The sequence below is a fragment of the Poecilia mexicana genome, unplaced genomic scaffold (assembly GCF_051168715.1).
Source record: "Poecilia mexicana isolate PSO_F unplaced genomic scaffold, ASM5116871v1 scaffold_8, whole genome shotgun sequence".
In the NCBI taxonomy this organism is placed as follows: Eukaryota; Metazoa; Chordata; class Actinopteri; order Cyprinodontiformes; family Poeciliidae; genus Poecilia; species Poecilia mexicana.
In genome coordinates, this window is record NW_028263377.1 from 15,649,206 (window position 1) to 15,660,748 (window position 11,543).

Below are 11,543 nucleotides of genomic sequence, written 5' to 3' on the forward strand. Positions count from 1 at the left end.
ATCTGAGGGAGATGACTTGAGATGTCTCCTCGCTGCTGCTCATTTGAGACAGGCCTGTGTGCCTGGTTCCTTCCTGATAACATTATTTTCTGCAGGACTAATTTAAATAAGAGAATAAATTAAAATCACATGTGAAATAGCAGGCTCAAACAATAAGTCATTAAAAATCATGGCAGCGACCAATGGAAACGACTACGTGAGATTATATTCAGTCAATGCTCATCATGTATCAGCCAGGAGGAGACGTAGGAACGACAAAACCCTTTATTTGGGAGTGGCTCCGTAGGCGAAAAAGTACAAACGTTTTTCAACTTGGAATTTTTAACCTTCGCCAGCTTTCATATTATGTTTGAAAGCGACAGAATTACAGCACTCTTAATGTAAAGTTATGATATAAATATGATTTTGTTCCAACAGAAATACCCATGGTTTAGAAATTTTTGCATGACTCTGAGAAATTTGAATGACACTCAGACACTCCAGAGTTTTTGGAGCATTCTGGTTTCCCAACAGTATTTATATCCTGATGCATGTGTATTGATTACATACCTGCATCAGGAAATGAAACGTTATCAATTTAAAACACAAAGCCACCACAGAAATGTTATGTTTCTGCTCAACACCTACAAAATTGCCATCTCATATAATTTGAGTGACAGTATAACGACAAATGCCAGGCGGGTTAGGATTAGGGTAGGTTTGTGATGTGAGAAATCAAAGGAAAGCCAGCAAGTTAGAATCAACCAAACTTTAATAAAATGCAAAGATATCTTCGGAGATCCAAACAGAAAAAATGCATAGAAGAGCTCAGTCAGATCTGGAATACATTCCGATTACCTGCATTTATATAGATTTAAGCCACAACTTAAACTGCACAACAATATTACGGCACCGCCTGCTCCCATAACTAATGATTTTGGTTACTTTCAACAGTTTCAGTTATGAATCCTAATTCTTGGCTCGGTCAACTTGACCAGGACAGGAATGTGAGCACATAATATCCCACAAACAGCAGAGCTGTGCTGTGATATTATTGTAGCAGATCATAATCAGTTAGTTAATATAAGCTTCAATACCTGCTGATTAACATATTGTAATAAAAGTCTAAATATAATCCCACAACATGCATTGGTTGCTTTATCACCAGACCATTATTTTCTCTTCGCACAATCAGTGACTCATGATGCATGCAGCATTTTAATAAAATAAAGTTAAAAAGACAAACCTAAATATTGTAGGTCCAAATAGGCTCTTAGAGAGTTGTCTTATTAAAAAACAAAATGTGCTCAATCTGTTAACTTTTTTTATTAAATGTTCTCAGTTTTTCTGAACTGAAAATATTTTAATTCAACAAGAACAACTGTACCTAGTGAAAGGATATGAACATCTGCTTTTGAGTGAAAAATTGCTGGATATTTCTGGCCTTACTATGAAATTAACTATAGAGCAAAATAAAAAGGCTAATAAAGATAAATACCGTTTAACCTAACATTAAACACAAAAAAGAAATACATTTGTTTTTGAATATCTCATGCTAAAAAATTACATATTCATTAGCATAGTTACACTTTGAGCCATCTTCTGATAAACTTCTCAATCTCTTGAGCTTTGTGGCATGATGATGATGATCTTGGACTTTTTCAATTAGAAAAAATCTTCATCTTTGCAGTGCAGTCAGAAAATCAGGACCCACGTGTAACAGAATACTTGTAACATTGAATAAGTGCAGCTGTGAAAAGAAATGCATTTATATAACTTTATTATAAATACTTGCATCCTTAACTCCTGAAAAAGCATTAATAGTAATATCTGGAAACTTTACCTAATTTACAGCATCCTTTGTGTTTCTCTTCAGTTCATCATATAGTTTCTCCACTATTCCAAGCTCAGTTGAAACATCTAAGTATTTTTAAATAGACATTTATTATCTTAGAAACCCACATATATACAGATTGATAAAAAAAATAGATAGAGGTTGGCTGATTCACCTGGAATGGAGTGGTCGTCAGTCCTGAATGAGAGCTCCAAACATTCCTCCATGGTACTTTTCACCGATTCCAGGATATCGTCCTTAAGTCAGCAAAATTGTTTAGCAAAGTAATTGTTACAATTTGAGTGCATGACTAAAATTGGCATGAAATCCCTCTTTAAATAATATTTTAAACAAACCTCCAAGCTCTTGAGTTCAGTCAACATAACATCTTTAGCCTTGTCAAACATGGTGTCCTTTGATTTTTTGACATGGGTTTGAATTGTTTCCCTTATGTTTTTCAATGTGTCAGTTTTTGAAAAACCAGCAGCCTCTGTAGTCACAAGCCCCCCACCACACCAAAGAAAAAAAAAGCAATAGCAAAAAACTAGGTTAAATATTTGTGCAATTATAACATGAGGCATTTTAATGAAAAGTTTTACGTCATATTAATGTCCGTACTCTTGTAGCACTCTTGCATGCTTTCCTCAATTGTTTTTGTCAAACTGTTGTACACTGTTTTCTTGCGATCACGAATCACTTTGTTCAACTCTGACTGAATCTTTTCTTCCTAAGAAAATCAGAAAAAAAATATTTTTATTACACAGGAGTATTTTACATAGTTTTAATTACTCAATTTCTTTTGGTTATCATTAAATCTCTCAAAAACAAACATTTTTGATTAAATTTTACAGATATTCATCTAAGCAAATTTAATATTTAAATAAGCTAAATATTGAGCATTCAGCTTTAGCTTACCTCTGTCTTCAGAAAGTTCAGCAGCAGGTCCACACCACTGTATTTACTTTTTAGCTTTTCAGTGTCAAGTGAAAACTTGTTGATCACACCATTGAATGGGCCATTTTTTCCTTTAGTTCTGAAACATTTGACAGATTGTAATAATTTAAGTGTATTGAACTAAATAATCTAGACATTTGAAGGAACTACTTTTATGGTAGCATCTCAAGGCACATAAGTTCTTACGGGAAGGTCTTTCTGAATTTCTCATCAATGCTATTAGCCAAGGGTGACGTAAGCTTCATGTTTAAATTAATTTCCTGCTTCTTTTTGGGTTTGTAGATCCCACCATTTTGGACGACACATTGCAATGTCGGCCAGAAGGCACGGCCGGACCGCTGACAAAAAAAAAAACAAGACAAAACAAAAAAAACAAAAAAAAAAAACTAAGTATTTCAATCACAAATTGCGGAAAATAAATAGCTTTTTATGTTTACTGTCACAATCCGTACTCGAGGATACAGGACAGTCTTCAAAGTATTTTCACAGCAACTTTTGCTTTTTTCAACACCTTCATTCAAACATTTTTCAAAATCTGAGTACGTCTCATCCAGTGATTTTTTGATTAGTTCAAGCTGAGAGTTTTTGTTTTTCTCAAGTTCATCATAGACATCTTCAGTTTTGCCAACCTAAAGCAAGGAAACAAAAAACAATAGTTATTCCAGTTAAAAACATTAAGGTTATCATTTTAATAAATGTTGGTTCTCATGAACATCCTCAGACTCTCCCATGGTGACATGATGTTCAAAAAACTCTGCTTTTGAGAATGGATGGACAGCCTTTCTTGAGGACAAAGGTCCCCCTCAAGTGTCAAGTTTCACACTTCCATGATGCAATAGTGTTTAAGTTTAGAAAAATCACATGTTCATTGTCTGTGTCCAAAGGGTGAGCAATCATCCAGTTTGAGGAAGTTTGGCAGTTTAGCACTTCATTTTTTAAATATGCAATCTATTTGTTTCTCCTGAAATCTTACTTTCAGAAAATATTAGTGCCATAATGAGGAGTTTTCTTCTGCAGCCTTACCATTCCTCTTAAATTGGTCCCTTGAATTAAAGAAAGAATCCCATAAGCTCCAGAAACATAGTTTGACGTCTCTGAGTGACAGTCATTCAGATCTTGCAAAACTTTCTGAAGCTTGGGTATTTCTGTAGAAACAAAATCATATTTATATCATGACTTTACATTAAGATTGCTGTAATTCTGTAGTTTTCAAACATACTGTGAAAGCTGGCAATGGTCATTGATATACTTCATTTATGCACACAAGAAAACATATTCCAAGTTGAAAAAGTCTATTTGATGCCAAAAGTTCAAAGGTTTCACTCCAGCACCAAAATGACTCCTTCACACCTAAAAACTTGTCAGTGAATTAAGATTCTTTCATTAGTTTATAACTTGTTAAATTTGTCATACCTTGTGCACAACCTCTATTAATGAGAATGGTGCTACATGTGTTTCAGTGCATACATTTGGATTTAATTGGTATTAAATCAGATTTTCAAGAGGACTGAACATACCAGAGTGTTCTTTCAGTTCTCCTACCAGAAACTCCTTAGAGCTCACTGTGAACACTTCAAAATTATCTTCACTGAAGTGTTTCTGTAGAAAATTGATTGATTATTAAGTTTTGTTCTAGATATGGACAATGTTTTATTTTCTATAAACTCGGCTCACCTTCACATTGTCTAGCTTTTTGAATTCCTCTTTGACTGCTACCTTGGTCTTCATGTTTCTGTCAAGTATGAGGTTCAGACGGTCCTCTGCTGTGCTGAAAGATAAAATATTATTGTATGGAAATGGACATGTACATGGACATTTAAGTTTGGGAACTTCAATACAGAGACACATGGGACAAACAACTATGTGTGCACACTAACACTCTAAGAGCAGTTTGGAGAAACTAATTTCACCTAACAGTCATGTTTTGGGGTGGTGGGAGGATGTCAGAGTTCCCAGAGAACCTACACACCCATAGGCAAACTCCATACATAAAGTACCCCAGGTCAAGCTCTGGACCTTCTTGCTACAAGGCAAAAGCGCAAGTATGAAACTTTATTGTGGTCAATTTTAGCAACTTTCTTCACTTACTGTTGTCGAAAATCTTCAAAAACGTCAGACTTGGTGCAGATAAAGTGAATGTTCTGGCACTCGCCACCGTTTCCCATGAGACTAGCAGTACTTTTCAGAATCTGCCAGCTTTCCATTTCCGATGCTGATCGGGTGATGTCAGCCACAATCCAAACGGTGGAACATTTTCCAACAATCTGAAATTTCACATATTGTTTAATTGCAAGTAGTTTTTAAGTAAAGTGCTAACATGTTACAAGTTTCACTCATCACAATTTTCTACAAAAATTTACCTCCTTCCACATTTGATCTCTGCTCTTGTTACGGTCTCCATTTCCAGGAAGGTCCACCAGAGTAACATGCTGAAGAAGAGGAATGTTTGGCACTTTGACAGTCACACACTTCACTAAAGGCCAATACAACCTCTTAAGCTTTTTGCCTTCTCCTTGGTTTGGATCATTTTTTGTGTACTTAGCAATTCCTTCAGAGAGCATTTCAGCCTGAAAAAAAACATGATGGTTATGATTTCTTTGCAAAAGAAAACAAACTGAACAAACCATATTTGTTCAGTTTGGTTTCTTGTGTGTAACACACACTGCATACTCAAATAAGGATAAATAATTTGACTGAGAATCACCAAATGTCTTGTGGGAATTTGGTTGTGCAATCAACATGTGCTTAGTGAATCTGGAGAAGGATAACAATCCCTGGAGAATTTTGTGGAGGATCTTATGTGGGTAGGTGTAAAATGTTATGTGCTCAAAGCAAGAACCCTGCTTGCCACCTTGGCATGGTGTCAAAAATGTTCCCCAATGTATGTTGGACTACACCAGGACTGCCCCTTGTCTTCATTTGAGATTTTCTTGGACAAGATCTGAAGGCATAATCATGAAGTGGTTATTAAGGTTATTAAGGTTCCCAATTTGGGAACCTTAATTTATCTGTTTTGTTTGTTGAAGATTTTGTGGTTGTGTTGGCAGCTTCAGCTTTGTCTCCCTTAATGTAATGGAGAAAGAAGCCAAAAAGCAAAGCTCTTGCTTTATGTATGTTCCGACTATCTCATGGTAACTTGCAGTGTCGTCACTCTGTCCATATGCATGATGCACTGTGCATAGGACTCCAAGTGCCTGGGTTCTCCATATGTTTAATTTGTGAAAAATTATCATAGAAATAAAAAATAATATAATAGGCTATATGGGAAATAAAAAGAGACTATTATTTTTATTTAATATATTATATTTGATAGTACTAAGATCTATTATATATTCATATGAAACAGAGTGTTACAAGCAGAATATATCTCCCTTACTGAGTGAAAGGTCAAGGTTTTTGTTTTGGATTGAAGAAACTCTGGGATCTCTCTGAAGTTTTTGGGATCCATAAATTCATCTGGTTTTGTTTGTTTCCTGTCCTTCCCATAAAGTGCTGACAACTTGTTTTCATAATCATCATCTTCATTATCATCACTATCATCTTGACAACCATCTTCATCATCGTTTTCTTGATCCTTATGATCACAAAGATATTGCCACATTGACCACACCTCATCTTGCCATTCCTACAAAAGCAGAAACAGTATTTGTTCAGTTTGGTTTAGCTTTTGTTTAACCAAAGATGTTTGAGTATGCAATGTTTGAGTATGCAAATGTGTAGTCCAAAACGGTGGGATCTACAAACCCAAAAAGAAGCAGGAAATTAATTTAAACATGAAGCTTATGTCACCCTTGGCTAATAGCATTGATGAGGAATTCAGAAAGACCTTATGTACATTGAGATGCTACCAGAAAAATAGTTCCTTCAAATGTCTAGATTATTTAGTTCAATACACTTAAATTATTACACACACTGCATACTCAAATAAGGATAAATCTTTTTTATAGTCCCGTTTACCTCTTTAGTGATAAACTCAATCTCTGCCTTATATTTGTCTTCCATGTTTGCTTCGACTTTAATCATGACTGAGGTACAAGCGTTGAGATCTCCAATGGGCAGAAGGTTTTTTTGACCAATAACAGCATTAATCAAAGAACTCTTTCCAGCTCCAGTTTTACCAAAGACACCAACCATCTCCCTCTTGTCTATGCTCAGGTTAGTGATTTCATTCCTGTTAAGAGCAAAAATAAATTTTAGATGCCAGTATGATATAGAACAATAATAAATCTAAAGATGACATATTAGTAAAAGTTAATACATTATGTATGTGACATACATTCTGAATAAATGTTAATATATTTAGCTTTCTTCATTCAGCGACTGAAAGTATCTCTTCTAAATGTATCCACATTATGTATAGATATTAATCTGTACTGACTTCCATGTCTATTTAGATTCTCATTTGCAATAAAATTCAGTCATTCTTGTTATTACAAGTTCTTACATAACTAAGCCTATAGTGTGTCACTATGCAGTGAAGCATGATAGGCTTCCTGTTCCCCCACTATGAGCTGAGGACTCTCAAAATAACAATATTTTATTTATTTCAGCTATTTTTGATGACTCAAGACGATGACAAGTTAGTTGCATGTTTAATCCTAGTCTGTTTTATGTCCATGCAGATGTTTGTATATATAAATAATTATTTTTACACCATTTGCCAATATGTGGCTCTACGAAAAACTTATCAAAATATTTTTGTTAGTTTTGCCGCTTAGGCCACTCAAGTTCAAGTAATTACACAGTCAACATCTTTTAGAGTTCTAGTTATGGCTAGCTCATAATAACTAATAATTAAAATGCAAGCCTGTTTGGAAACCATTTTGTGAGATTGCTGTAAGAACAAAAGAAAGATACTTACTTCAGGAAATTATTGAGCTTGTTGTTGTCCTGTTGGAACAGTTTGCTATGGATGTGCACCATTATCTTTTTAACATCAGACAATATCCTTGCTTCTGTCATTAAAAATAAACATTAGCAGGGTTATAAATCCTCTGCCATTGCTCTTGTTTTACCAAAGATGTTCTGTGTTTGGTTTAACATGTGTGCTATTGTCTTTGTGGCTAAGGAAGAAAATGAATGTTGAATTACCTGAAAATGGCACTGCTCCACAATGTTGCTTTGCTGCTGGTTTCTCTGCACTGGACTCAAACTCAGGTTCCAGCTTTCTCTTTGCTAGTTAGAAAAATACATTGTATTTGGGTTTACTTATCAAGTTGTCTTATTAAAAATCACTGTATAAATTGATAGTATTGTTACTGACCTGTACCACTTGTTGAAGCTGAAAACTAAGAGAAAAAAAACGATATTTGACTAAATCCAAGATTTTATTGACTTCAATAAATATTTATTTCTCTCAAAAAGATGAAAAAATACACATTTGTTTGTATTCCAATAAAATAAATATAGATTAATGTGGGAAAAATGAATAAAAAAGTCTCACTGTTCTTACTTCATTCAAGTTGCTCGAGGTTTCCATCTCCTATTTGCAAAGCAAGCAAAACCATCGTGTTAGGAAATAAAGGGCTATGCAAAGCAAAACCATAGATTTAATATGTACTATCTCGCAAAATATCAAACAAAAAACTTACTTCTGAAGGGACAAACTCTGTCTCCTGGTTTTGCTTGTGTTGTTGCTGTGAAGCATATTTGTACAAACCAGAAAACAGTTAGTGTGAAAAGTTATATTCTCAATACTGTTGATTGTGTGTAATTTCATAGCCGAAAAATTTGCATTAACTTTTGAGTGTTAGCTTTTACCCTCAAAGACTTGAGTCTCCTCTTGAATCGAACCCTTGGTCCAACTTTTGGAATCAAGTCCTTGATGTCTTCATCTTCCAGTCCAAAGAAGCTTTCAGTGTCGATTTCTTGATCTGTAATAAAATATATTGTCATTAATTCTTAATAAGAACATTGTTCTAAAGAGAAACCTTGTCTAACATAAATAATAAACACATTGATTAAAACACCATGTAGGTGATGATGCACAACTTCTGTTTAACTGCTAAGAATCAACAGGTGAAAGACTAACATGTGTGCTGTACTTATTTTAACTATTTACTGGTTGTCATGCTTCCTTTTATTTACTGTAGCTTATCAAATTAAAAATGAAAAACAGCAGTGACATTTGTAACATGGATGTCTTTTTGACTGTTTGTAGATCAGACATTATGAATAAATTACAGTGCTTGCAACAAGTACACAAATGCTTTACCTCTAAATCTGTATATCCAGGCACTTAGTCCCCATTGACGTAGTTTGTCACGAACAAAATCATCCATGATGAAAAAGAGAAGCTGCAATATAGTCAGGGTTTACCATTACATTAGGTACTGTAGAGAATAAAATCATTAACTTCTGGCTCGTTATATTCTCTTGTGCTTCTGGATTCATTGGTTCCATGCATAGAAACAAAAGCCACATAGAGGGTTTTGTTTCCATGCATGGAATCAAAACAAAAGCCACATAGAGGCTTTTGAAAATGTTTTTCCACATAGAGGCTTTTGAAAATGTTTTTCCACATAGAGGCTTTTGAAAATGTTTTTCCACATAGAGGCTTTTGAAAATGTTTTTTCACATAGAGGCTTTTGAAAATGTTTTTCCACATAGAGGCTTTTGAAAATGTTTTTCCACATAGAGGCTTTTGAAAATGTTTTTCCACATAGAGGCTTTTGAAAATGTATGGCGCTCCACGTCATACGTTTTCAGTTTATTCCAACATTTAAAACTATAAAATCACATTGACAACACAGATACTTCAAACACACTAAGACAGAGATTCATTTACGTGCACAAATTTTTTATAGTACAGGCGTATTCTTCTCTTTAATTTATTCAAATAAGGTGTACATTCGCTCATCCAACTAGGAACAGTCTCTGACCCTCTTAAAAGTTAGAAACTCCCTACAATTTGTTTTCAAGATCAAACACCAGTTGTCTCCTTCATCTAAACATAGTGGAAGTAGAGCTTCTCCTCCACTGGCCTGAACTCATGTTGTTTTATGGCTTTTCACAGATCAGAAGATCTTAGCAAACAATCTGCTGTAACTACAGGTAACATAAAGGTCAATAGGGCAGAATAAGTTATTAATCTGAAAACTACAATTAGGCTATTTCAATCAAGACATGTTAACAACTAGGAGATATTACAAATTAGATTATGTGTTTTACAGATATTTTATGTTGCATTCAGTTTTACACCAGCTGTTTAAATCGTATTAAGATGGCCAAAAGGTTAAACTCACACAACAGCCACGACCCCATGTGAATGCCTGCTCAGTCCACAGGGAGGTTAGCTGTGTTTTAAATTATACAGAACTACAAGCTAAATTATTTTAATTCAATTTTAAAACTAGGAGACAAAAATGTTTCAATGTATAATGTTTCAATAGAAATATCCTACATAAGAGATTACGCTGATTGAACCATGGATATAATTTGGAGCGAATTTTCTTATTTAAAACACTATTAATTTTATTTAATATTGTATGTGGTTAAGTTTTAAAAATAGCATATTTTAAATTTATTTTTTTAACAGTACATCAGTTATGCTGATAGATTAAAACTTAATTTAATCAGAACAAGTTACCTGAAAATTACCAGATTAAAACAAAATGGTCTTTTGGTAACCTCATTCTGCTTAAACACTTAGCTTGCTGAAATTAGTCTAATTAAATAAAGAATGTTTTCACAACAAAATTTTATTTCCTAGAAATCTTTTGCAACTGTTATTTAAATATTTAAAAATTCACCGAGTTCTGGTTTTGAGCTAAGCTCATAATGACCCAACAAAAGAAGGCTTCTTTACTTCTTTGTTAAAAAATTATCAAGTGAAACAGGTGTAGCATTCAAGATGTCCTGTAGAGTCTGTAGATCTCTAATATGTTCATATTGAACTCCTTACTTTTTACAGTATAAAAATAAAATCCTACCTGTTTTTGATGGTCAGAACAAAATGAAAAGAAACCGAAAAAGAAAAATATCTACAATAGTATGATATGAATTATGTGGCAGACTTTGTGACAAAGACGAAGGGTGATCACGCAGCAACAAATGGGGCATTACATGCGGAACTGGAGAGCAGCAAGGTACAAAGGTTAGTAACAGACAAAGAGGCGTGGCTGAGTATGAAAAGACAGGACAGGAAGTAGACTTTGAAAAAGAGAAAAGGTAACACTTTATTTGAAGGGGGTTGAATAAGACTGTCATGACACTTTCATAAACATGACATAACACCTGTCATGAACATCAATAAGTCTTCATGAATATTTATGACTGTTGTCATAAAGCATCATTCGGTAAATTATGATACTTTTAATACAAAGTTGACATTATTCAAAATGTCTTTGTTATGACAACTTGACATTAACCAATAAATCATTACTGTTTAAACTTTACCTTTAATAACATAAAGTTACCTAATTTTTAAAGTGCAATCAGTAATACTTTTATAACAAATTTATGTCAGTAATTTATGTCAGTCAATTTCAGGGCTACGGCGCTTCTCTATCTAGACAAGGGAGACCAAAGGTAATTCAGAACAAGCTCTTCTCATGCCAGTTTGAAATGTGATTTTACTCCTAATTCCTGATTGGAACAAAGCCTCTAGTCTTTTACCAGAATTCGACCAAAAGATAACCTGTCTTAAACCTGTTTTATTTCCCTGTGGGGCAAATTCCTACAAATACAGATCAGTGCAGTAATTTTAAATTGACAGGAAGCCTGCTACGCAAAGTGGTTCAGAACTTCTGCATCCTCTTTAGATCAAAGTGCAGAT

The 11,543-nt window shown here is 34.2% G+C and overlaps 1 protein-coding gene across 1 annotated transcript; it reads right to left on the minus strand.

Annotated features, from left to right (window-relative positions):
- Positions 1–733: 733 nt before the first annotated feature.
- On the minus strand, positions 734–10,863 carry LOC148158028 (nuclear GTPase SLIP-GC-like). The gene is made up of 23 exons (XM_088008346.1): positions 10,699–10,863; positions 8,982–9,063; positions 8,528–8,640; positions 8,359–8,403; positions 8,220–8,249; positions 8,031–8,055; positions 7,859–7,942; positions 7,629–7,722; positions 6,725–6,938; positions 6,144–6,392; positions 5,128–5,334; positions 4,856–5,031; positions 4,442–4,535; positions 4,285–4,366; positions 3,791–3,912; positions 3,220–3,396; positions 2,954–3,105; positions 2,729–2,846; positions 2,432–2,540; positions 2,170–2,303; positions 1,989–2,070; positions 1,823–1,899; positions 734–1,729 (listed from the first exon to the last, which is right to left on the minus strand). Exons 2-22 carry the CDS (start codon positions 9,046–9,048, stop codon positions 1,823–1,825), a joined length of 2,451 nt encoding a protein of 816 aa, XP_087864472.1. The 5' UTR covers positions 9,049–9,063; positions 10,699–10,863; the 3' UTR covers positions 734–1,729.
- Between the last annotated feature and the right edge of the window lie 680 nt (positions 10,864–11,543).